Source organism: Crocodylus siamensis, chromosome 12 (genome assembly GCF_052110815.1).
Source record: "Crocodylus siamensis isolate JL-2025a chromosome 12, ASM5211081v1, whole genome shotgun sequence".
Taxonomy (NCBI): Eukaryota; Metazoa; Chordata; order Crocodylia; family Crocodylidae; genus Crocodylus; species Crocodylus siamensis.
Genome location: NC_143406.1, coordinates 13,771,928 through 13,799,090, shown reverse-complemented (window position 1 = coordinate 13,799,090; position 27,163 = coordinate 13,771,928). Strand labels below are relative to the sequence as shown.

At 44.8% G+C, this 27,163-nt stretch overlaps 1 protein-coding gene and 1 long non-coding RNA gene across 2 annotated transcripts in view; one reads left to right on the top strand and one right to left on the bottom strand.

Moving 5' to 3' along the window:
- TTC34 (tetratricopeptide repeat domain 34) overlaps positions 1 to 23,515 on the top strand; it is a 53,116-nt gene extending 29,601 nt beyond the window's left edge. The window contains exons 5-7 of the mRNA XM_090023771.1: positions 12,361 to 12,613; positions 15,194 to 15,408; positions 22,576 to 23,515. Coding sequence (XP_089879897.1) covers positions 12,361 to 12,613; positions 15,194 to 15,408; positions 22,576 to 23,097 — 990 coding nt within the window. The 3' untranslated portion in view covers positions 23,098 to 23,515. The remainder of the gene's footprint in view (positions 1 to 12,360; positions 12,614 to 15,193; positions 15,409 to 22,575) is intronic.
- The window catches only part of LOC149854667 (uncharacterized), a 58,949-nt gene that overhangs the window by 21,413 nt on the left and 10,373 nt on the right, over positions 1 to 27,163 (bottom strand). The gene's annotated exons all lie outside the window — the stretch shown is intronic.

Here is a 27,163-nt window from a genome sequence, read left to right as displayed (position 1 = left end):
ATGGTCAGTGTTATGTCACCCATGAAAGATTGCAATGGATGGTTTCCCTGCAGTCATGTAGCATGTCAGGCCTTTGCAGGTGTCATCTGCCTACAGCAAATGACCCAACACTGCATCTTAGCAATATTGGTGGTATTGAATGGCCAGCAAGAATGGCTGTAAATCCACTGAATTCAATGGTGCCAGTTAACGTGTCCTGTGGACCTGGACTATTGGGCTCTACTAATTTTTTCCTAGGGAACCCAATGATAAATCCAAGAAAACCTCATCAGCTTGAGAAGTTTTATTTTGAATTTGCACCAAAAGAACAACACAGAATCTGTCTCCTTGTTTTCATATAGCAGCTCTTTCTTACTCTTACTTGCTTAAAAGCCTGAGGTCTAAATGTGTTTTCCTGCCTATGCCAGGATTATTTTCCTTTATCTATTTATCCTGTGTGCAATTATTTTGGCATCTGCAGTGCATTTCTCACTTACTCTCCACAACGTGGGAGTTACCTCATTTTCCTCCAACATTTTATTGTGTTTTCATTAACTCTTGGAATGTTTCTCTGTTGTTCTTGAATGGTGCTCAGAGTCTCATAGCAGGGAAGCACTTTATAAATGACACTATTATATCTGAGCAATGATAAACTCTCAAATTGGATTCCCAAAACCTGTCAGGCTGTTGGCTAGATTGCTCCTGCAGTATTCATGTGAAAGATCAACTAATAGTACTTAGCAAGTCAAAAAACACGGTCTGTGTTTTGGGAATGGAAATTGAATATTTTCACATTAGGAAATTAAGATCCAAACAGTAGCTTGTTCTTTTCCAACCAACCCCAACCCAGCAGCTGAAATTCATCACTATGTAATGATAACACAAGGTTCAGATACTGCCTACATCCAGGGTTCAAATTACAGTTTGACTCTTGGGGGTGGCAGGGCCTGCAAAAAAAATTAGACAGGGTTGGGGCTGTGTGCACGGGTCCCTGCCAGTACTGTGGGGCTGGGGCCAGTGGCAGTGGCAGCCAGAAGGAGCCACCACTGCCACCTGGGCTGCACAGAAAGGCATGGGGCAAACCAGGGACTGTCCACAGTGGCGCATGGGCTCTGGGCTGTTGCATGGGTGCAGGGGGAAGGGGTGCTGACAGCTTTGCGTGAGGGTTCTCATCTCTTATGGGGGGGCTCAGCTCCCCAAAGCTCCTCCATACTTCAAACCCTGCCTACAACTCACCCAAGTGTTATTTTTTGAATCTGGAAAATGCACAGGCTTTGTACTGGCTCTGTGCACTGGGTGTGTTTTGCCCATTGTGGGCATTTGACTGTGATGCATATGACTTCCAGGCCATTTCTTTCATGACCAGCATAGCAAAGGCTTGGCCATTTGCATCTTACTTTACAGTCCCACAGCATCTCTATAGAGTTTTGCAGAATAAAATATGTTGGGTACCAAGCAGATGGATCAAAGAGGTGGTGTAGTAAGGTGACATACCATGAGAGGCCCTCTCTCAGATGACATCTCCTATAGTGGGGAAAACCTGAAGGACCATTCATGTACTCTAAAGACCCATCAGCTCTTTGTCAAGGTCTTGTGCTTATTGGAAGGCCTGAGTGTACTGGGCAACCACAGGTCTGGGCTGACACAGACAATATCCACGCAAGACCCATACATGTTGTCCATCTAATATTGCTTACTAGGAGGGACCCCATCTGCTGGTACAATGATTCAGTCGTCATGTCCTATTCAGTTCTTTCTCCCACTGCTGAGACTGCCAACAAAGGGGCTCCTTGCACATGCAAATGCACATTCACTTCATTTGGGCTGCCAAATAGGCCTCGTATGGTTGACTAGGAACAAGTTAAATATTCTTAACTAAGGACTGAAACTAGGGGTCCACCGACCCCTGGACACCATCAGAATCCTGCCACTGATTTCCCTAGGATTTGAATCAGCCTTTCAATGAAATTCCTCCAGCAGATTGTTCACACAAGGAGATCTTGGTTTTTCAACTTGTTTCCTACTTGTACAGGGCAGAAGTTTCCTACAACAAAAATTACAGCTGAAGCCTGTGGCTAGTACCAGAGCATGATGACCAAAACCCAGGCGTCTGTCCTCTTTTGGATGAATTGAGAAGGAAAAGCAGAATGTTATGCACTTTTGATGCATACAGATTTACTTCTTCCTGCTGTCCCTACTGTTGAGGATCATCCTGTAAAGAAGGCCACTTTATTGTTGTCCTCCACATCCCTCCTTAAGGCATCCTTTGCTCTAATGCCAACAGGAAAACTAGATACCCTTCAGTTGCTGGCGAGCTGAAACCATAGGCTACCATGCTAACCTGTCCATTGTCTCCTTGTGCCTCCCCCTTCCCCCCGAGCAGTGTAAACATCCCCACATTTAGACTGGAAGCTTCTTGGGGCAAGGACTGCGGTAGTGTGATCTTGGTCTGTGAATAAGTAGCTCAGACACTACAGTAACACACACAACTAATAATCATTTTCATGAACAGATCTTTGGCTGCAGGGAAAAGACTTACCTTCCATGAACATTTATGTGAGCAAAGTTTCATTCGTGTGAATTCTTGTAAGACCAAACACAAAAAGGGAGCTGGATATGGTACATATGTTTTGTACTGGAATTCAGAGAGATGTTCACAGATCCTTTTTCCTTGGACTCACCCTGGCCTTTCAGTGATTAGCACTTGCCTTTGTATTTAAGTGGCAGAGAGAATTTGCACTGGGGGTCCTGTTTTGATTGCATCTCTGTTTTCAGTTGGGTGCTTCACAATATCCATGTACTTGCTTAAATCAAACTCCTCCAAGCAGTCATTCTATCTTTGCACAGTGCACAGTGCCTAGCCCAGTGGGATGCTGGTCTCTGATGGAGATCTTTAGTCACTGCTGCAGTAATAATAACTACATTTAGCTGAGTTTTATTATTAACACATTTTTACCACTCCACTAACCAGTGGCACAGAAAGGACAAAATGACCAAAGTCAGACTCTTACTCAAGCCAAAGTTTGCATGCCAAAATCATATCCAAAAGATCCTTTTCAAGTTTAGATACAAGGATGCATTTGTGACGTCCATCACCTGGAGTATCAGAATAATTTGTATTCATGTAAATAGAGCAATTTGCAATATTAACATATTTTGGTTTATACAGCATAAGCTCTGTTATACGGCATGAGTAGGGAATGGGGGGTGCCAGTAATCTAAACATGCTGGTTACCTGAGGCAGGGGTTTTTGACTGGGTGCAGAGTGGGGGAAGGGGGAGGGTAGCGGTGGCCGCATGCAGAGCAGTGGCAGCGCAGGATGGTGGGTGGTGGCAGAGGCCGTGCACATGCATCACCCCCCCACCGCAAAATTCCAGTTAGTGGACCGTGCCAGTTATGAAAATACTGCTTAACACAGCTTTTACTGTACTTAGCTTTTAAATAACTCTCTCCAAGATTTTTGCAATATCTCAGTGGAGTTAGACGAGTGCAGAACATTTATTAAAAAAAACCCCACTTTACACAGTCAAAACACTGCACAGATATTACTAATTAACCCCTAGTTACATTTCCAGTCAATGACAGAGATGGAAACAGAACCCAGAGTCCCTGACCCCTTTCTGTGATTACTATGCAGGTACCCACTTCTGATTTTTAACAATTCCCCTTTTTGCCCTCATGATCCCTCTTTGAAAACACATGAATTATACCTTAGTCATGGATATAGATACTATGCCTCAGAAACACCCATCTGGCCTTAGTGAAATCATATAAAAAGTGAAAAATGACCATGTCGGGAAATAAACCAGAAGATATTAAGCTCCCTGAAAGTGATCCATGGTGTTCAAGTTTATTTTGGCTTTAAGAGCACCAATCAAACCAAGCAAAAACCTTTCTCAAGTGAATAAACATGGGGAATATTGCACGATATTCATTAAAAGCAGGTTTAATATCCTTTGACTTTGCAAACAGTTTGTAACCACAATCATCCAAGCCTTGGATGGTTTATGTTATGGGGGTATGATTTCTCTTAGCAATTTTAAAGGGTCTTTTTAGCCAATAGTCCTGTGTTCTTTAAACAAGTCCCAGTTCTAACTAGCATGTGGGGATCTGGTGACTTCCCTTCCACCACATTTCCTATGCTCACAGGTGTTTGTATTTTCAGAGTCTCATATTTTCATAGTTGGTAGGGTCAGAAGGGACCTGAGCAGATCATTGAGTCTGACCCCATGCCATGGCAGGAAAGATTACTGGGGTCAGTTGAGAGCTTTCACTGCTAAACTTCATCATTCCTATAAGCAGGTGCCAAAGCCCATTCTACGAAGTAAGGGCTTGACTGGCATTTGTCTCCAAACACTGATTTTGAAGTATGGTGTTTCATCCAACACAGAAACTACCAAGATATAAAAATGCCACCCCCTGATCAGCTGTTTGGATGGAGATAATTTCATGGGGCCTAACAGCACTGATTTCCACATACAATGGAGTGATTGCAAAAGTTACTACTTGGAAGAAGCAATGGAGACATTTTTAAAAAGATTATGTCTGCAATGCAAGAAGTAAGTTCTCTGCAGGAGAATCTCTAAGCTCAAGATGATCACTCAATCCTAACCAGGACTCTCTGGACAGAATGCCTCCAGTACAGATTAGTTCTGCAAATGACCTTTATAGCTGTTTTAAGCCTAAGTGGAACAGTAACTACAATGAAGTTTGATGCAACCCTCTGTTTGTCACCCTTGTGATGAGGGTTTCATGATGTGTTCTCCATATGACCTATATCTCATTCACCATCCTATGCTGAGGAATAAAATGGGCCTTGAATGGCCTAGTGCCAGCCCACATCACTGCTTGTGATCACTCAGCTGCATCCGTCAACCAAGACTTTCCAAAACTGAGTTTCTACTGATGCAAATTTTCCTTGGTCGGGATATGCTCAGGTAACACTCAGTTCCAGTATATTAGAGATGCAGCAGTGACTGGAGACCAATTCATAACAAAAATGCAGCATATCTTAAGAGATTCAAATTTGTCAGACATCCATTTATTGTGGTTTCAGAGGCATCCACCATTCTTTATGCAGTATTGACTAAGAGACTTATGTACACACTAATGAAACCTCGAGAGGTATAATAATATTTTTACTTTCCTAGGTGATGTCCCCATTATGTTGTGATTAAGGGCATAACAGGGAGCCCAAGAAATGGGATGTGTTACAGGATCAGGACTCCTTCCTGGAAAGATAGGATCTGAAACATGTTTTGTGTTGGAAGGATAATACAATGAGATGAGAGGGTAATTGAAGCCCTGTGGTCTGTGATTTAATCATTATACTGATGACAAACTGGAAATAAGAAAGAAACAGTATGTCATTTCAAGTAAATAGACTCTCCTGCTCTTTATCCAAGCCACTCCTATTAGGTCAAGAGCTGTCTTTTGTTTTTTTCCACTGAAAGAAAGATGCCTGTTTCAGCAATTAGTCGGTATTCCATATGAATATTTTAAAAACATTGTTCCTGTGGATGGCTCGTGGCAACACCTTTTTACTTAACAATTTCAATACATTTTGGTAGGGTTTTTTCCACAAAAGCTACCAAAAAGATGTTCTTCAAAACAAGTCAATGAAAACAAATTGGCACCTTAGGCATTCCTTTGTAAACTTGCAATCCAGAACAGCACAATCCTGGAGAGCATAAAAACCCCAAAGTGAAACTAGTATATATTTAGCTGGGGTGAAAATGACTATTCCTATTTTCATTGTGCAATACAACTGTATGCAAGTAGGAAAAGAAAGTTTTTCACTCTCAGATAAGTATTTTTATGTTCTTTATGCATCCTATTTTTTGTGGTTTATATACAAAAGCACCCTCCTAGACTTGCAGGAAGGGCCATAGTACTGGTATGAAACTACTCCTACGGTCAAACCAGATGCTCATATTAAGTGATAGGGATGCTTTGCGTTATTACAGCACTTTCTCCCAAGAGTCCAAATCATTTATCAAGGTTTAAATATACCACCCCATGGCTGCCTTCATGTACTAGGCATGTATTATTAGCTCCATTTTACAGATGAGGAATCACAAGTGACAGAGAAGCAATCTACCCTGGGTCACTCAAGTGGGTCAGCAACCGAGCAGGGAAGAGAATCCAGGCCAGACCTCGTGACTCGGAGTCTTATGCTCAGACCACTAGATCATGCTCCCTTTCCTCTCAAATTGCAGAGGTCCGGCAATATGGATTTCTGTTTGTTTTTTGCAGCAAATGTGCTTGTCAGTTTAAAAGAAAGCCTGGGGGAAATACTGGCTGCCTAATCTGATCCTTTGCTGGATAAAAGTGCAGGCCCGATGCAACAGGGACTTACTTTGGTAAGGGCTGGAGGCCTAGGAAAGAGAAAGAAAATATAAGATGCCATTAAGATAAGGAAGTTTCAGAAACAAATCCCTTGGCCTGGCTGCACAGCTAGCTGTATTGTGGCGAGCTCTGTCTATGCCAGGTCTCCACATGTGACCTGCTTTTCCCCTTCAAGGTCTTTGGAAGGTCTGCTTTCAATTTCAGTAAGATGTTTCTCATGTAGCTATGAAGCCCATGGGGTGGTCATCTTATGCACTGGCTAAAAGCCTGCTCTTTCCCCAATTGGCGAGATGCACAACAAATGGGCAAAGTAGAGACTCATTTCAAACCCAGTTTGAAAACTTTTACATGCCAGTTTGGGAAGCCAATATGACAAGTGGATCTCATACCAAATTTAGGCCAGAAAAATATGTTAGTGTTCTGTGCTGCACCGATAAAAAGGAGAAAAGCTGCACAATTAAGGAATTTGCAATTTAAAGCCCCGGTACATTTAAACCTGGTTAAATGTAGAATCAAACTTAACTGATTTGGGTCAAACCAGTTTATGAAACTTCTGTTCCAGACCCCTTCCTGGTTTAAGTTAAACCAGAGTCCCCCAGAATCCCAGATGCTTTGCTGAGCTGTGCTCTCTGCTCCGGAAAACAGGCTGCCCCCGCCCTTCTCTAGCCAGAGCTCCAGGGAAGACTGAAGGCACATCTTGGTCTGTCTGGCTTCCCTCCCTGATCAAGCAGAGATTTCCCTCCTCCCTCCCTCCTTCCCATCTGCCACAGCATGGACTCCAGCCCCATGGACCCTAGGCATGTGGTATGCTAACTAATGCTAAGAGGTGTCTGTGTGAGTGTCTCCAATTTCACTAGGACAGACAGGCAGAACAGTGTCAGCTAGCACTTTTTGGAGCTAATTAGCAGGTCAGCTGGTAATGTTCCTCCATTCCTTCCTTGGAAAAAGTTGTTTAAGAAGAGCTTGAACTAATGAGAGAGGCTTTTGTTTTGCTGATGGGCTGATAACACAGTGGTTTTATCATCCTCCTGGTTGGTATGCTTCCCTGTCAGATTTGCAGACAGGTTTGCAGACATGGAGCTGGAAAGCTCAGTATCACCAACAGGTGCATACCCACCTTTGCCTCAGACTTCTAGCCCAGAGGTGGAGGCTGGCAGCACTCCCGCCCCTAGAGCAGGCAGCAGGCAAAAGCCTGAGACAGTGCAGGCAGGATGGGGATTTAAACCCCTCCCTAATCAAAGCATCCTGCTGGGGCCTGGCCACATCCCTCCCCCGCAGCTCAGCACTGTAGAAAGGGAGGGCTGCTCTAGTGCCCCCCGGCTTCTAGCCTGAGCCAGTGCAGGCATGTGTCTGCATTTCTGACATGAAAAGGGAATATCTATCCATCTCCAAATCAGTTCAAGCTGTGCAGGTTAGACTAATCTGCAAAGATTGAATCAGTTCAGGCTTTTTGTATGTCTGCTCCTAGCCGAAGGGTGCAGCCCTACAGCTGTAGATAATAGACTGTCAAAACTGGGGCCTAATATAATTCACTTGCAGAAACCCATGTAAATGGATTGTAAAAAGGAAAGCACAGAAACATCTCATATTTCCTACTGAAAACCTATTCATCCTTAATTAAATGAAAACTTGCTTGACTGAATATACTGTGTCTACACCATTCCCCAGCTTCCTGTGTTAATTAGAACAGCCAAATACAGGTACACTTTGTATAGCATTGTTGTTAAGTCATGTGATTATCATGAAGATCAGTTAAAGCTGGTGGGTGCACCTATTCTTCTTGTAATAAGAACATTACTATTATGGCTGGGTCATGAGATGGTCTGAGTTATGTTTTATTTTAGTAGACTAGCAAATGTTCGGTCCTGGGAAAATATGCTGTGCTGTTGTTAGTTTGTAATTATGTAAGATTCTCTGCCAAGGCAATATAGTCTTTAGAGAGAAATGGACAACAAGAAGGAAAGGTTTCTCTCTGCCTTGGATCTCAAGTCTTAGGTCCCAGGGCCTGTGGGTGAACACTATACAATAATCACATTAGCTGTCCAACTTCTAAGTAAGTCACACTACCCCCAGCTAGAAGAGGGAGGAGGAACCTGGAGATCCTGGCGTCAGCAGCTGCTGAAGTGATAGGGGAGCAACATCTGGGTAAGAGCCTTTAGGCACTGGTGTAGATGAAAGGACCCCACAGGACAGATGTGATTTGCCATCCCAGCCAAGGCTCAGTCTGAGAAAGGTCCAGCCATCCTCTGCTCTTTTCTATCAGAAACTGATTATGTCCACACACTGACTGAATTAATTTGCTAAGGACAGTGTAAAAGGGATGAGGAGAAAGGTTCCCTCCAAAATCCAGCCAAAGGAGACAGTTCTGAAGGTGATTTTTTTAAAAACCACTCTTTATGAATGCTAAGCAGAATGGATACAGAAAATGAGATTATTAATTGGCCATTAAGTGCAAAATATTCCACATAAGCTACCCTGGTGGTGGCCTAATGATAGTTCTATTATTGCTTGCTTCTCTGCTTTTTGAGATAACAGGAAGATCACAATGAGCAACAGGCTTTAATTTTGCCCATCACGTTGCACATATAATGGTTGATTGAAATAGAAGTAATTTATTTCTTTGGTTTACAAACCCATTTGAAAAGGTCTAAGAAAATGCCATTTTGCCTTTTGGAAGGAAAAAAAATTAAATGATATAAAAATGAACCATAACGATCTCTTTCAGTTTAATTAAACTTCTCAGGGAGTTTTTTTCTAATGGATTGTATGAAAAAGTAACAATCCTTTCCAGCCTATTAGAATAAGCTCCTTGTTCACCTGGTCTTTTGCCATATCTCTCCCTGCTGATGGGTATTTGCTGGACTTTTACTGAGAACTGGGATTCAGCCCTGATGGTACTGGCTAATGCTAATGTATATCTCTGAACCTAGCTTCATCAGACACTTCTTCATCTGAATTGTATGGCTCTGCTGTACTTTCTCATCTCACTGAGGCCAATTGCAAGTGAAAGCAGTGAAGGAGCTTCATTGCCATTAGGTTAGCATGCTTATCCTTCTATGAGATGATTAAGGGCACTTATTACAACTTTGATAATAAGCAGTTGTATAAAGATTAGAAATCATGACAAAGAGCTAGTAGTAAAAGCATGCTGCCATCATGGTAAGATAGAAAAACTTCAGTCTACACTGTAGCAATGGTGCAAAGACTCCAGTGACTTGTTGAGTCCTGAAATCTTTATACATGTGAAAGGTAGTGTTAGAGTGATGTTGATCCAGGAATTATGCTAGAGGCAAGGGTTTGGGGGGGTTATATCTTTTTATTGGGTCTTTCCAATAAAATTAAAGATATCACCCCCAAAAATCCTTGCCTCTGTACATGTGAAAGTCCAGATCATGGACCTAAGGGTGGGAGACAGAGGTTCTGTTCCTGGTTCTGTCACTAAGCTGCTATGTGACCTTGGGCAAGTCACTTCATGTCCTCCATGGCCCTTGGTCGCTCTCTGTTTGGAACAGGGACTGATTTCTACCTATGATGTCCTACAACACTTTGCACAGTGGGGACCTGATAGCTGCTGAGTAGGGCCATGCAAAATGGCACTGTTCTGTTTCGACTTGCATTGCAACATTTTGATGGAACAGCGTTTTGTTTCGAATTTTGTTTCAATTGGAAACGGCTGCTCCGTTTCACTTCATCGAAACAGTGATGCTCTTTCGATACTGTTTTGAGTTTCTCCCATAGGATATAACTGGAAAGCTTGAAACAGCCTCTCTTCATCTGACAGGCAAATCAGGGGCCTGCAACCCTGGGAGGCCTGTGGGGGCTGTACCAGTCCTTCCAGGGTTGCCTGCCAGATGAGGGAGGGAAGCCGGGTGCTGCCACCTGGGACTAGTGCCAGCACGCTGTTGGTCCTAGGCAGCAGCACCCAGCTTCTCTCATCCAGCAGGCAGATCAGGGGCCATAACCCCAAGAGGGCTGCAGGGGCTGTGCAATGGGGCTCAGTTCCTGATTAAACTGGGGAAGGGAAGTGAGCACCATTGCTCAGTTCCCCTCCCCAGCACTGCGATCCATCGGGCTGGGGAAGGGAACTAAGACCAATCACTCAGTTCCCCTCCCCAGTGCTGCAATCCATTGGGTTGGGCGCTAGGTTCAGGCTTGGGAAGGGAACTCAGCCCAGCTGAGCTGAGTTTCCCTCCCCAGCGCTAGGAGCTGGACTGAGTTGCCTTCCCCAGCCTGGTCAATCGCAGCACTGGGGAGGGCAACTGAGTGATCGGGCTCAGTTCCCTTCCCCAGCCCGATCCGACCGCTGGGGAGGGAAACTCAGGTGCATTGTTCAAAACTCGAAATGTTTTGAAACTTTGTTTCAACTGCCCTCGTATTGTTTCGTGGCTGTTTCAAAGCCTTTTGTTTCATTTCCATTTTGCTGTTTCGAGCTCAAGATGAGTCAAAACAATATTGAAATGAAACAACCGGTGAAATTTCACACCGTCCTACTGCTGAGTCATGTAGGTGCCAAAAAGCAATGTTTAGAACTGAGGGTGGCTATAGACATGGCTCATCAGTGGCAGTTGTATGTCTAAATCCTGTTATTGGCTTGGAAAACATGATTTGTGAATGAGGAAAAGAAGGAAATGCTCCAACAGACCTTCACAAAGATCAAAGAGAGTTTTGAATACTTCTCTCTGCTCTTGGGCAGATGCAAGAAAAGTAGCTCCAGTGTTCACTGAGACAAATCTGCCTCCTTCACAAGGTCCCCAGTGATCTCACTCTATCCTTAACCCTGAGCCCTAAATATACTGTATAAAGAAGCCCTAAATGTACCACAGTGCTCCTTTATACAGTGTACCAATTGTCCTAGGGTCCTTCAGCAGACATGGTGCGTGACTGCAAAATTCAAGTGCTATAGGTCAGTGTGTTTTACTACCTTCTTAAAGTCTATTTTGTCCATTCTTGTAACCAGAGCACCCTTCTGACCTGGTTTTACCTTATTCTTTCACAACCTTCTGCCCTACTGGGCACCACAAAACAATGACAGACTGTCCGATAACACCATTCACAGGCCTGAAGGCTCCAGTTAGAATGCAGCCCAGCATGACACCAGAAAGAACTTTTATTTCCAGCATCTCTTTTATTGTGGAATTAAGTGTCTAGCAATGTAGCCAGTTCCTTCACAGAGGGCAGGTCTACACATGCAATTAATGCACCTAAATTCACTGTGCATAAAATTCAGGTGCATTAAAGTGCATCCCCACATGCATCTAAAAGTTCACCTAGCAAATTTGCTTCTGATGGGAGCAGTTCAGTCTAGGGCTGCTTCTGCCTTGCTCTGCCCCCCTGCAGCAGCCAAGGGAAGCTCCAGGCTCCCCCAGGTGCCAACCCCGGGCTGATAAGGGACATAGGGGCTGGTCCTGTTTTCCACAAGGTGAGGGAGGGCTATTCCAACTGCTGAGCAGCTGCCTCCCAGCCACATGGAGACTGGGATGAGGCCCAATGTCCACATGGCAGGCAGGCAGCATCCAGCTGAGCCAGGACAGCTCTCCCTTCCCCCTGTGGCCCTCTGCTGCCTAAGCTGACCAGAAGCAATTGCTCCTGGTCAGTGAATACACGTACGCTTTGGCGCATTAGTTTAGTGCTCTGATTTCTGGTACCTGTATCTACAGGTACTAGAAGACAGTGTATTAAACTAATCTACTGCACAGTAATCACTATGTATGTGTAGATGCTGATGCTTTATTGCATGTTAGATTAGTCCAATGCACAGTAAATGTCTCATTTAGACACACCAAGAGAGGACATTCGATCTTTTGCTTGCTTGTCAACTCTAGATCTCAAAGCACTTGCCCAACAGTCATTCATCTGACTTTAATAATAGGATGATCCCAGATTTGCAGATGGGCAAACTAAAGCACAGCTTGAGAGGCAAAGCAGTTTGCCCAAGATGCTAAACTTAGAGGTGGCCCTGCAGATGGGCAGGTTATAAATATATTGTGATAGTTGTTGTTATTATTTTGCCATTAACTCTTGTTTTCCATGTAGGAGGCAGTACAAGATTTGATCTCAGCCCTCAGAACAGACGCAGGAGTGGTGATCCCAGCAATCCTTTCCTTGAAGCCAGAAGCCCAGGTGCTGATCACTGAGTGGCTTCTTGAGTACTGCCGGCGTGCATTAACAGATCTTCCGAAGGAACAGACCCTCAAGGACCTTATTGTGATTGGGGGTTCATTAATTAAAATTAAGAAGGAAGACTCAAGATGTCACATTTTGTATACAGACATTTTGATGGCAGATGGTAAGTTCTCTTCCTTGAATACAACAACCTAACTGTAACAGCGCTGTTTCTAACAACCTGGCTAGGGACAGAAGTGACACATAAACTGGTTTAAGTGATTGAAACTGGTTTAAACCTGTTACAGAACAGAAGTTCAGTGCACATAAACTGCTTTCAAAATGGCCAAAACCAGTTTAAAATAACCCTGGTTGGATGTATCAGACTTAACTGATTTAGGTCAAACTGGTTTATGGAATTTCTGTCCTAGATTCCGTTCTGGTTCAAGTTAACGCACAGTCCTCCAGCATCCCAGGATGCTTTTAAGCCCTGGGCTATGCTGTCTGCTCCAGTGGAGCAGGCACTACCTTGCCCTTCGCTCCTTAGCCTGCTTCCGGCCTGCCTCCGTAAACCCATAGGGACAGCGGGTGGGAGAGCCAAAAGGTAACAGACCCCCCAAACCACCCTATCCAGGGTCTACACAACATGTGGGGAGAGGGAAAGCCTCGGTGGCAGGGAGTTTTCAACCCTCAGCTGTCCTCCCCCCTCGCCCTTCCTATCTGCTGATTGCTTCAGCAACTGCCACAGGAGGGAGGGAGGAGTGCTCCTGGCCAGGTCCCTGCCCTTGCAGCCCAGCATGGGGGCACCAGGGAGCCCCCACCTTGGGGGGCTTCCCCTAACCGCAACCCAGGGTTCGCCAGCTTGGGGCAGCCCTAGGGAGCCGAGGGGAATCCTTCCCCTCCTGGCCCCCAGAGCTGCTTGCCTTAGCCCCTGTGAGTCTCAGGGAGCAGAAGGAAATCCCCTTGCCCCTTCAAAGCTGGTTTTGCCTCAGCTGCTGTGAGCCTGAGGCAAAAGAGCTGCAGGGGAGCACAAGAATTTCCCTCCACTCCCTGAAGCTGTCCTGGGCTATCCCAGAGACTCATAGCAGCTGAGGCAAGCAACTCTGGGGTTCAGGAGGGGAAGGATTCCCCCAAGCGCTCTGGGGCTACCCGGAGCCTGGGCTGGGGTGGGGAGGCAGGAGCTCCCTGGTGCCCCCACGCTGGGCTACACGGGCAGGCATCGAGCCACGAGGATATCTCCTCCCTCCTTCCTGGGGCAGTGGCTGAAGCAATCAGCAGCTCAGAAGGTGAAGGGGCAGGGTGGGAATCCCCCTGAGCTCCCCAGGGCCGTCTGGGCAGGGGAAGCCAGGCTGGGGCAAACCTTCTGCGGGGGAGGCTCCCCCAAGGTGGGCCAGCACCTGGACAGGGGGCTCTTTAACCCCCTGTGGGGGGACACAGAGGAGTTGGGGACCCTTGACTGGGCTGGCAGTGGCCAGCAGGCTGGGAAACATGCTCCAGCATCCCCTGCCTACTGGCCTGGGTCAGTACAGGCCTCACCCTGCCTTTCTTAATTGAAAACTGATAGTCAGCTCAGTTGGTTATCAGTTCAACCTATGTAACTTAGAGGACACTGCCTAGATTGAATTGATTCTGCCTCAGGCTTTTTCATTGTCTGTACTTAGCCCCAACAACATACAGCACTGTACTCCGAAGTGATTTAAAAACCATGCGTGCAGAGATCGTGCCACATGCTGCAGGAATGTAAGCACTTATACGGTTGAAAGTCATAAACGTCACGCAGCTACAGTTTAGACAAGGAACTTAAGGCTGTTTCATTCATGTGCTATTACAGGTGAATTTAAGGATGGGTATGGCAATTAAGCCAACTAGAATGGAGCCAAACATGAAGCCTCCTTTCTCCCCTGCTCTTGGCTTCATCTCTTCCAGGAGACAGGTTTGGGAGGAGGCTCTGTGCCCAGCATTACCGAGCAAAGCCACTTTCATTGCCAAAACAACATCTGCTACAGCTCATAAACAGTCCATCTTTGGAGGTCTTCTGTGCCAACTACTCAGTAGACCCTATCAGACCTATTACTGTAGTAAAACCAGTGACAGCGCCATGGTTCAGCCTGAATTGAGATTTGCACTTAGTGTAGGAGTTACTTAGTGCCAGCATTGTTTTTAACAATATACATCATGAGACACGGCTCCCATCCAAGGATTTTCCAATCCAAAGGTTTTAGACTTGACAAGATTAAAGTGGTTGCAGGTGAAATGGTAGAAAAAGACACATTTTTGCTACTGCTGAAAATATAGAGGTTTTCCCTTGGAAAGTGCTTAAAAGATTGAGTAATGTTGCAGTGATATAGCCATGATGGTCCAGGAATTATGGGAGAGGCAAGGATGTTTGTGGATGATATCTTTTATTGGACCATCTGCATGGGTGGGATAAACTTAGACAAGCCTTCAAATGCAAGGTATTCTTCAATCAGGCAATGCACGGCAATTCAAGCTTTCAGTGCAAGGCATTCTTCACAGAAAACTGAGGACAATCAGACTTAGTTACAAATACTTGCTCAGTTAGTGGTTCCATAGTAATCAATTAATGTACAATAGATCTCTAAAGTCTAAAAGCTAAAACATGCTCTTGATTAAAGGCAAATGGTCTTAGAGTTAAGTGGAGCATTTTAAATGTGGCATTGATACAATAGACAGAGGCTTGCTTGGTGTCTCTTTCTGGACATGGCATATATCATTTAGTCATCATATTGGTATTATCCCACAGGGAGGTGTGAAGAGGCCCTTGCTCATCTCCAGAAGGCATTTGGCCAGACTGTTACTGATGAATCTGCCAATGCACGGCTCACCATGCTGCAGCTGAAGAGAAGGACCATACCACGGGCAGCTCATACTTTGAGTGTCTTAGCTCAGAAAGACCACAGGGACCTGGGATTCCTCTTGAGGCTTTTAGAGCCCAAGCAGCGACAGTCTCTCTCTCAGGTATTACTTTCTCTGATTCCTCCTCTAAGTCCATCATGCATCCCTCAGCTTTGAAAGCTGTTGCAGCCTGCCAGCAGTGTGGGTACCCAATGAGGGAAAAAAGAAGCAATTAAATTAGGTTACATAAACATTTCTTACTTAATAAGGACAGAGCTTCATGGTTTGCAGAACAAGCAGAAGAGTAGGAGGATCTTAAATAACAGGAGCATGAACTGCTTTCTTCTTCTGATCTTGATTCTGAAAGGTAGGGCTGGGGCTGGGTTTGAGCTTGAGCATGGCTTTCAGTGAAGGGACCCTGATTTGATCTCTGCTGATTCCCCAGAACTAGCTCTTGCACCACTTACAAGAATGCCTTGGCCTTTCTCCTTCCAGTGTTGACTTGCCTATGTCCTGCCAACTCAGAAGCTAAGTGACTGAGAACCAGGCTGGTCAAAGGAACATACAGGCAAATGGATAGATAAATATTTAACAAGACATCAGGTGGGCCGTCATTTAGTACTGGAATGACAGAAATAGAGCTACACAAAGGAATCATTTTTGGTTTCATTGGCTGAATCAAGAAATGTTAATCTTTTCAGGTCTACCCCCCCAAAAAAAATACTTGGTCTTGCCAAATTCCTGCCAAAATAAAAACTAAGGAAAGGCTGAGGAGAGGCTGAGGGAACTGGGCTTATTTAGTCCGGAGAAGAGAAGACTGAGGGGGAATTTAATAGCAGCCTTCAACTACCCAAAGCGGGGTTCAAAGAGGATGGAGCTGGACTGTTCTCAGTGATGGCAGATGACAGAACAAGGTGGAATAGTCTCAAGTTGCAGCAAAGGAAGTTTAGGTTCGATATTAGGAAGAACTTTTTCACTAGGAGGGAGTAAAACACTGGAACAGACTACCCAGAGAGGTGGTGAAACATCCATCTTTGGAGCTTTTAAGATCTGGCTAGACAAAGCCTTGGCTGGGATGATCTAGTTGGGGCTGGTCCTGCTTTGAGCAGGGGGTTGGACTAAATGACCTCCTCAGGTCCCTTCCAACCCTCATTTTTTATGATTCTATGAAAAATGGCTTCAATATAATTGAATATTTCATTCCAATTAAAGTTTTCTTTAACTTTAGAAAATCAAATGTAGGAAAACTGCTAATGCTGAAACATTCTTTTGAAACAAAGCATTGAGATTTTTCAATGCTGAAAATGCTAATTTGCAATGATTTGACTTTACTTTGAAAAATAAAATTCAGTCCAAACAGGTTTGTAAGTTGGACACAAATTCACAAATTCCGTCAGTTCACCCAAATATGCATTTTCCACTGTAAATAAGTTTCACCTGAAAAATTTTGCTCGGCTCAAGAGTAGCTCCAGTGATAAACCAGAACAAGGTCAGCTTGATGATGAGCAGTTTTAAACATTCACTCAAGCATCTGCAGTTTTGATTGCCTAGAAACTGTGTTTTCTGAGAATCAGTTTGCTTCCTTTTATTCAATTTGTGGATTGTGCATGCCCTGGTGGGAAGCTATATTGTTATGCTTCGTCCCATATTATAAAGCAAATGAACAGCGTGCTGATATGCTAAATGCAATTTTGGAGGAGTACTTTGGTATGTATTTGAGAGAGACAGCGGGAGGACATAAGTAAACAAGTATTAATTTACCAGTCCCTAGACATACTCCATTACAGTGAAAAGAGCCCCTCTTCTCTGGATAATGTAGAAAGTTCACTCAAATGGCAGAACAGTTAGATTTTAGAGCCAATTTGCAAACATTGACTCCATAGAGGAGATAAAGGTACAGTTCTATAAATGAAGACAAGGTTTCCAGCTGAATTTCAGAGCAGCCACATCACACTGTATAGGAGGCTCGGCACTGTTTTGAAACACAGGGTTCCTTTTCTCTTTCCTTTCTTTTATTTTCTTACCTTTTCTTTTCTTTTCTTGTTGATAAGAAATATGTATAATAGTGCTGAAACTACACTAACATTTTGGAAACTCATTGGGGCAACAGATTAGTGGAATCCTCTAAAGCAGGAGGGGGAGCATGTGTCCATCTTTTGTTAGCAGCTTTGGAAAAAGGGCCAGGACAAAAACTACGTACTGAGGGCTGATTTAATATGAAACATTTCTCCCGCATATCAGAGATTGAGTGCCTGGGCTGCTTTAAAAAAAAAGTGTGGCGGGGGGACTCAATAGGAGCATTAAAAATAAAAGCCTCTTTAATTTTTTTCTAATCTCAGGCATTGTGCACATTTCGACTGCAGACACTTTGAGGTCTCTTCGGAGAGCACTTGTCTTATCTGCAAAAGGTTTCCTAGCTTTGATTATTTCATGAGAGATTAGCCTGTGATGTAAACTCCCCATGAATGCTGCAGTGTTTTAAATTCAGAACCACAATGAAAGCTGTAGTGTGAGCCCTGCTTTGATTTTCAGGGATTTGGGGGAAGTTGTTATCAAGGTAGCTCCACTCATTACTTTCAGTAGAAAGGAGGCAGCAAACATTTTTTTTTCATTTCAGACTGGGGGGTGGGGGAGGCTTACCTGTAAATCTTTGTTTGGCTTACAAGTTTATTTAAGGGCATATGTGTGTGTGAAAGACAACTCTTGATACAATCACAGAAGCTGGACAACCGGATACCTTTTGCACTAAAAATAAGGAAAAAAGGACCTCAGAGTCTTTTGCAAAGATTAATTGAGCAATCCAAATGCAACTGCTGATGAGGGTGGCTTTCTTTTCACCTCCAATTCACAAACTGGAAAACTGAGACTCAGTTCAGTGACTTACCCCAGGCAGCCAGCAACAGAGCTGGAAATAGAGATCAGCCAGCACAGCTCTCAGCATCTGCTCGAGCCACTAAATGCAAAACACTGCTATCACCTTGTTTTTGAAGTGTTTGTAGATGAAAGGTGATATAGAAATGTGCCGTCATTATCCTGGTACCTGGACTGAAAATTAAACCTAAATTTACAGCTGACTATCTGAATGGAAAAAACTAGAGGAAGGCCATCTCAGGGATATATGCAAGAGGTTTTTTTCAATTAATAAGCAAAGTAATTACAAGTAATGAATGTGTCCTACTCTGAAAGATATTTGCTCTCCAAAGCAATCCTTATACTATGGAACCCACAAATGGCTGGAAGGTCATTTTGGGCCTAGCAATCCAAAAGATGTATTTGATTCCAGAAGCCCAGGGGAAGGTAGTTTGTCTGTAACCAATTCAGCTTTAACCATGTACTTTCTGAGTCAGAGGTTAAAGTGTCATTCCTCAGCACCAGTTCACGTATCCAAAAATGCAGCTTCTGATTTGGCAGTCAGGTGACATGCCCAACTGCATCTTTGAAGAAACTGTTTCAGAGCCCAAATCATCCCTGGTGTGAGCGGTGCAATCCCACCCGTCTCAGTTTGGTCCTTATAGGGATACAGCAAGCTGATCGTCCACATGTTACTATTACTGAGAGCTGGCTAAAAGAGCAGTGCCAGTTGTCTGGAAAAAATGAAGATTGTACTTTTCAAAGCATCTAGATCAGTAGTCAGCAACCAGTAGATCGCGACAGACTGGTCGATCGTGGAGCCTCTGACAATTGATCTCAGTCTGTGGGGGCTGAGCACATGTGTGCATGCGCACACGCATACCCCCCCCACCCAGCAGGTCAGTTTATGAGGCAGATCGAGGCCCCCGTGGTGAGGGAGGGAGTAGGGCAGAGGCAGGGGCAGGGGCAAGTGGGGCCCCGGCCGGGCTGGGTGATGGGACAATTGGAGCTCGGGCGGCTCATCCAGTGGTGCGGGGGATCTCCTGCCACAGTGCGCACCCCAGCGGAGGCCCAGGTCGCACATGCCCCCCAGATCTGTGCACAGGGCAAAGGCAACTGCTGCTGCATGCTGGTCTCTGAGCCCCAAGCTCCACTGCAGCTGCCCCAGGAGAGGCGTGACGCCATGTGTGTCCCGCTGTCGGGCGGGCAGAGGGCGCGTGGCTCAGGTAGATCCTGGATTGCACATTAATTCAAAGAGTGAGCTTGTGCTTAAAAAGGTTGGAGACCACTGATCTAGATAATTTAGACACAGACCTTTCACTGAATTGCAGGGAAAATATGACAAATTCCCCCAAACTGCCTTGAGAATCTCACCAAAGCCCTTCATGTGAAGTTGGAGAACCAGGTCTCATCTGCTCACAGTCTGCTGTCATCCTAATTTTCAAACATTTAAACACAATCAAGCTTGGGCTGGTGATCAGGAAAGAGAGGTGTTCTCCAAGTATAAAGCTGCTGGCTGGCTTTCCACATTGATTTCATACAGCTTCTTCCTGCAGGTCTTTTATTTGCATGTCTTTGTTCAGAAGCAGATGTGCAACTGGGCTGCTAATTAGTGTCTCTATACTGTACATTGAAATAGGTCCTGTGCAATCCCTTTAAAGCAGCTTGCAATATCACAATCACCACATTTACTCCAGTCCTAGTGGAACTAGGACTATATAATTTAGTTCTCACAGGCACCCCTTGTGACTTTGGTTGAAGGGAGCAATCTGTAATTTCCTGTACCTTGGCTGGTTTACATCTGGCTGTGTCAGGGTACCTACTTTCCATCTGAATGAGTTGAAGAAGCACTTCCGTTTAAGAAGCACTGCTGCTATGCCCTGGTATTGGGATTGAAAGTTACCCTCATTTCTATAAGATGGAGTTCAACAAAAGACTAGTTAGTGGGGACTGGAGGTGTCTGAGACAGTCACCAAAAATGTGCAGATTTGCTCTGCTGTGAAGGAAAGGCTTGTATTTAGACAGCTGAAGATGTCTCTTTGAAATGCACAAGCATAATAATGTATTCCATGGTATATTCCATTTTTGGACAAGGTAAGCTTGCGATACCAGGAATGCTCTTGTGTTCAGATGCTTCCGAATAACACTTTCCCTGTTCTCTCTCTATTTGCCTGTCAAAAAGTTGACAGCTAAGAAAAATCAACATTATTGGGTAGTTGCTTTGAAAAATATCTGTGCGCACAAATTACATTGGGTGGCCTTCAAATCTTTAGACAAACAGGTTTGACATATTTGCAAATAAGCTGCTTTACGTTTTTGAGACCCAGACCTGCTGAAGTCCATAGTACCCTACTGACGCATAGCAGCTGACCTCACCCAGAGTCATACATCTCTAGATGTTGGAGCTGGATCTCAGAGTTGGTGAGGAGGAGCATATAGAGAAGTCCACGTTCCTAATCTCTCAGTGATTGGGCTTGGATTGCTCCTAGACTGTTAGCAGTTGATACGTTTCATATTGCTGAAAGGAAGTATTTTGGATATGATGTCTCCAGCTGACCTATTTCACCCTTATAGTTGGCTTCATTAAGTAACAACTTGCTGTGCTCCGGTTCAGTGGAAAGCTAGTCACTGTAATGCCCATTCTGCAATCTGTGAGACATGAGATGATGGGTCTCAGCCCAGTTCCTTGTTAAGTGAGGTCCCTGCAACTGAAAACCACCATCCCAACTGACAGTGTCCTCAGAAAAAAAAAGCCAGACACCGAGGGTAAACAGCGAGAAGTTTATACACTGCTTCAGGCTTATAAAAGCCTCCCAGTAGGCCCATTATAAAGTTGAATCTCCCTTTGGGTATATGCCAAAAACAAATTATCTTCCTAATCTAGAACAGAGCCTTTCTTGGACAACATTTGATGTGAGGGAATCTTGTTTGTTTTATATTGTACTGTGGATGTATCAAACACCATTCTCCATCAGCTATTGATCTACAGCCTTTCACCAGCACTGGGATTTACCCCAAGCAATAAAAGAAAATGCTTACATCATTAAACAGTGTGAGCTGTATAGGAAAGATGTATGTGTGTGTGGGCAAAAGACCCCACCCCAAAATAGGCTGAGAAGAAAGTCTGAACTACTAGTGCATGGGCCTGGAAGAAGCCAAGGTTGTTGGCTTTTGGGTCACGGGGGCCAACTGACAAGTTTGGTTGATGCCGTGAGTGGAGAAATGATCTCTGGTCGTTTGTATTTAGGAAAGCAAGATTTTGTACATTCTTGTAAATCAGCAGAACTACATCAATTCCTAACTCCACCGATTTCTCTTCTTAACTGCAGTGACCAACAAGACCTTTGGTTTTCACTAACTGCTCCGGCTAAAGGAGGTGATATGCAACTCCAAAGGATGGCGCTAGTAAAAACAGTTACCCAGAATTTATAGCTTCTGCTTGTGTAATTTGGTCGTGCCAGAGATGGAGATGGTTGGAGACGGTCTTGTTTATAACTTAAGTATTCACTCTGCTACAGCATGTGAAAGCACCACTTCATTTATTAGCAGTAAAGAGCAATAATAAGAAATCCATTAGAGGCACATAGTTCTAATGGAGTTGTCCTTGTTGACCTTTCTAACCCTAACAAATTATGTGGCTTTTCAGCCTTCTAAATTATGGTGTTGTTGTTGTTTTCCTTTTTGACAAGGTCTGGTAACTCACTTGCATTCCAGATTAATAATTAGCAAAGCCAGCACATGGCTAATTTTTCCTGCAGTCTGAAGACTCTCTGAATCTTTATTTTCAGTGGAGACCCATCTCTGCTACCAACACATGCAAATATTTACAAGCAGTTCCACCTTTGTGTTCTCATCATGGCAACTTGAGAAATATTTGACAGGTTTTGCATCAGTTATTGTCCTGTTGCCAGCTAAATATTTTTCTTTTTTAAATGAGCTGATAGAACTGGGGACACCATGAGCATTTAATTAAGAGTTACACATCCAGGAAGGAAAATTCTTAATTTGTTTTATGCAAGCCACTGGAGAATGGATGAAAAGGCACAATCCAAACAGCTCTTGAAAAACACGTTTGTTCACTTCCATGCGGCAACAACCTCCAAAGCAACTCTGTAGGCACATGTGGTGCGGTGATGTTTCCATAGCTCTGTAATTTGTACATTAAGGAGATTTGCAACATGCAAATCTAAAAGTGTAACTGGGGAGTTAGGAGTTGGCGTCTTCCTGTCTTGTGCCTTAGCACCAGTGACAGGGATCCTGCAGATCAGCCTTTTCATTCCCTTACACCTGTACAACCCCTTTACCCTGCCTTTTATTAGACTGCACAGTATATCAGCTGGTTCATGATAACTTTTCTTTTTCCTTCTACAAACAGTTGCTTTGCTGTTATTTCTCTAGTTCATTTTTAAAGACATACTTGCCAGTTTTCTCTGTCCATAGGCTTCAGCCCAAGAAGGAAATGCACTGATGAAGACCCAGCACTATGAGAAGGCTCTGGGTTACTACTCCCTGGCTATTTTGACAAGCAGCAGTCATCCAAGGTATCTTCGGCAGCGTGCAGCATGTCTGATGCAACTGAAGGAATATGGCAAAGCCTTGCAGGACATGGACCAAGTAATCCAGAAACATGAGTCTAATAGCCTAAAAACTCGAGTTGAGGACCACTGCTCAAAGGGGCACCTGCTCTTGTTAACTTCAGAGGAGGAAGCAGCAGTTCAACAGTACATTGAGGCATTGCAGTTGGGACAGTCCCTGGCCTTGCGCAGCATCACAAATGGCCCTGGAAGGGAAACTTTAGCCAAAGCTTTTCATCGGATTGCGCAGCATCATTTAGAAAGGCACCATTATGCAGGAGCCTGGAAAACCACAGCTTATGGGCTCCTAATTGATAAAGATGACACTGAACTTAAGAAACTAAAAACAAGAATTAAACGAGAGGATTCAGGCTGTAGTGTTCATTAATTTACTTGGTTTTGCCTAATGGCTCTGCTATTATTTTTGTTCATCAGCTGTGAGAATAAGGGAAATGGTTAAAAGTTCATGAAGTGTTGTGAGATCCAAATATGTCCCAGGTGTCTTTTATGTATACTCTGTGAATTTTATGTTACAGTATGGATTTGGTACTTTGTACAGCAAAAGCAAATGATTCAGTAGCAGAGAGAATAAATGTTCTAGCAAAACTGACCAAACAATCTACATACAGGAAGCAGACTAAGAAGTGGAAGCTGCAATATTCAGTATTCTTTTAAATTATTATGGGCGCATTTATTAAAATGCAACCTTCTCTTAATAAGCATCTATTTTCTCTGGATAACCTGAAAATTAATTCTGGCTAACTGTATTTCCTTCTGTCAGAACAAACTGTAAATGACTGTGCAAAGTTTGTGAATAATTACACTGCTGACTGATGTGTTTGTTTGTTGAGATTTACCATTAACTGGATATATCAAGAGTTCCCATGCACTGAGAGCCAAATAGGGAGGTTGCGCTGAGTCATTAGGACTGGCCCATGACTGGCAAGGCACTTGATTTTTAGGTAGCATTGTATGGTAGGCTATCCCACAAGAAACACATGGGCTGTGTCTACACATCGCTCTATGGCAATGTTACCATGCTGTGCTTTAGTACTTCTTTTTGATAGTACTAAAGCACGGCACAGTAACTGCCTGTACTGTGCCGTCCATGTGGTGCAGGTTAATTTTAGCCGCTACTTTGCTATAGCAGAGCACTAAAATGGCAGAGCGTGCCGCTATGGCGAAGTTGCTGCCAGTCACATGTAGACTCACATGATTGCTCCGTCACTGTAGTGTGTCGTACAGAGACATAGCGCGTTGCTCTGGTGATGTAGGGTGTTGTGTAGACGCACCCATGAAATCTCCCCTTTTTCTATTGAATCCTATGGGATCTTGGTACTAATACACAGCAGACCGCAAAAGCTTTATACCAGTAGTTTTCAACCCAGGGTCTAGGGTTGAAATCTAGGGTTGGCTGTAGAGATGGTGGCCTCACCTAAAGGGGAAGTGCTGCTGGTGCTGTTGCTGCTCCAGCTCCCCGGCAAGGCCAGAGGCCACCTGAGCACCAACAGCAAGCAGCCCAGTGCCCAGAGCAGGCAGAGCATGGCCAGGCAGACCCACCTCCTGCTGCTTCATATGGGACCTGGTGATACTACAGCCCTGTGGCCCTTCTGCTCACCTGGAGATATCAGTTTATAAACTGGAATAGGCACGTGCGTGTGCATGCGAGACAGAGGCAGAGCATACCAGTTTGGATGGAATTTCGACTGGGAAAACTGGCAGCATCCTGGGGTGCTCATGGAAAGCTTCACTTGGAACAATAAGAACTGCGCATATTTTTAGTGAAAGGTTAGGTCCTACAAAACTGATGGGAGGCCACCAACTAAAGTCTGGGGGGTATAGGGACATCTACTAACTCAATCTGTGCCCCAACTTTTCATCTTCGCAGCACATCTAATTTTGTGTAACTGTGTGGCTGAGTGAGGGTTTGACATGTTTATCTGTGGGGGATCCCTGGCTGACTCATTGCCTGTGCATGCAGGGGACTGTACCTCATGGCTTTTATCAAGAAGTTTCAACTCTGGGTTTCTCGAGTAAGAGAAAACAGCTTTGACAGATTTGAAACCCTTGACAGCTTTTCGGCTGAAAGTGGGTTGACACGATGAGAAAAGCTTTTCTCAGTGATGAGAAAAGCAAAATTGCAGAACGTTTGCTGGTGCTCAAATCTGTTTTGCCAGTACTTCCCCGAAATGGGCAATGAGAATGAGTGGATATGCAATCCATTTGGAGCAGACTGCAACTCAAGGTCCTGTCTAACAGCTAAAGAAGGTAGTATACTGAACGACAGCCAGCATAGCTTCATTGTGGGCAGGTCTTGTCTTACCAATCTCATCCTCTTCTATGACCAGGGAACTTGCCACCTGGATAAGAGAGGAGAGATCAACATAGTATACCTAGACTTCCCAAAGGTCTCTGATCTGGTACATAGGTGACTGGTAGGGGGTGCACGTGCCCCCCGAAGGGCCGACACTGATGCTGCCCCTGACAGGGTCACCGCCAATCGGCGGCTTCTGCAGGTGCCCCCCAAGACTCAGGAGGCACCAGTCACTCAGGATCTGGTATCCCATGATGTTCTCATGGGAAAATTGGAGGATTGAAGGCTTAACTGCTCGACAGTCAGGTGGGTAGGAAGCGGGTTGCAGGGCAGGACCCAGAGAGTCCTGATGAACAGATCTGTGTTGTCTTGGTGAGAAGTGGCCAGTGGTGTCCCTCAGGGGGTCAGTGCTTGGTCCAGTGCTTTTTAACATCTTTATCAATAATTTGGATGTGGGGATAAAGAGCTCACTGGCCAAGTTCACGGACAACACCAAAGTATGGGGAAGTGTGCTCACACTTGAAGATAGGCTACAGATACAGTTGGCAAGTTGGGCAGATTGGAAGCAGATGAAGTTTAACAATGAAAAGTATCAAGTGCTCCAGCTAGGGATGAACAATCTCCAACATACTTACAGGCTCGGTGGCACCATACTGACTATCACCATGACTGAAAGGGACCTAGGGTTAATAACAGACCATAGTATGAACATGAGCCATCAGTGTGATGCTGTAGCCAGCAGGGCAAACAATACTCTGGCATGCATCAACCGATACATCTCAAGCAAAAGCAAGAAAGTCATGAACAACTGGTGCCTCCCACGACTAGGGAGGCACCATGGCAGCGAACAGTGAAAGGGGACCACCCGCAGCCACCCCTGGCAGTGTCCTGTGGTGGGTTGGGGGGAGGCAGCAAGTAGGGACCACCCACAGCCACTGGCAGCTGTGTCGGTGGTGGGGGAGCCGGGGGGGGGGGGCGGTGAACTCCCACAGAAGCCGGTGGTGGCCAATCTTGGGGGGAGGATACGTGCCCTCTTGTGCCCCCTCCCCGTGCATCACCTATGAAGCAAGTGATTCTTCCACTTCACTCAGCACTGGTGAGACCGCAGCTGGAGTACTGCATCCAGTTCTAGGCGCCGCACTTCAACGAGGACGTGGGAAAGCTTGTGAGAATCCACGGAAGAGCCACCCGTATGATCAGAGACTTGCATGGCAAGCCATACAAGGAAAGGCTGAGGGACTTGGGCCTCTTCAGCCTAAAAAAGAGAAGGCTGAGAGGGGACTCGGTAGCAGCTTACCGCTGTATCAGGGGACTACATCAAGGGCTGGGCAAACAACTGTTCACCAGGGCACCCTTAGGGAAAACCAGGAGTAATGGCCACAAATTCCAGGAAGACCATTTAAGGCTTAACACCAGGGAAAACTTCTTCACAGTCAGGGTGTTCAAACTGTGCAATAAGCTCCCTCCAGAAGTGATGCAGATATGGTTGGGGATGATCCTGCTTTGAGCAGGGGGTTGGACTAAATGACCTCCTAAGGTCCCTTACAACCCTGATTTTCTATGATTCTGTGATCTAAGACTGAAACGTTCACAAATTGTATTATTGTTATTGTTGTTCTTATTTTTATTTTTAACACAAGTTTGTCAGTAAGAGATTTCCAAAGGGCTCCACACCTCCATTTGAAACTTTTTTTAGGGATCCGCAAATGAAAAAAGGTTGACAATCACTGCTTTATACAGAAAACTGGTTAGAGGCTACAGAGAAAGGGCTGCTTTAAAAGGAATGGCTTAAAAGGGGCTGTAACTCACTGACCCACAGGAAGGTCAGGGAGAGGGCCTGGATAGACAGGCCTATATTTGAGATCATTATTCTTATTCAGAACTGCTACTGTGGTGTTGCCTAGAGCAAAGCAAGAGCCAACTTGCCCTCGGTGCTGTGCAAACATATATCAAATAGCAGTCCCTGCTCCAAGGAGCTCACCAACTGTAAGACAAGACCCAAGAAACCAAGAAGACATTCACGAAATTCCTGATATCCAGCAGGTGTTAGCAGCACTATCATAGTATTGCTTTATGCTATGTTCCATGGAGAAAATACTGGAAAGTCCCACCACTATGGAGTAACCCTAGAGTGAGTAGA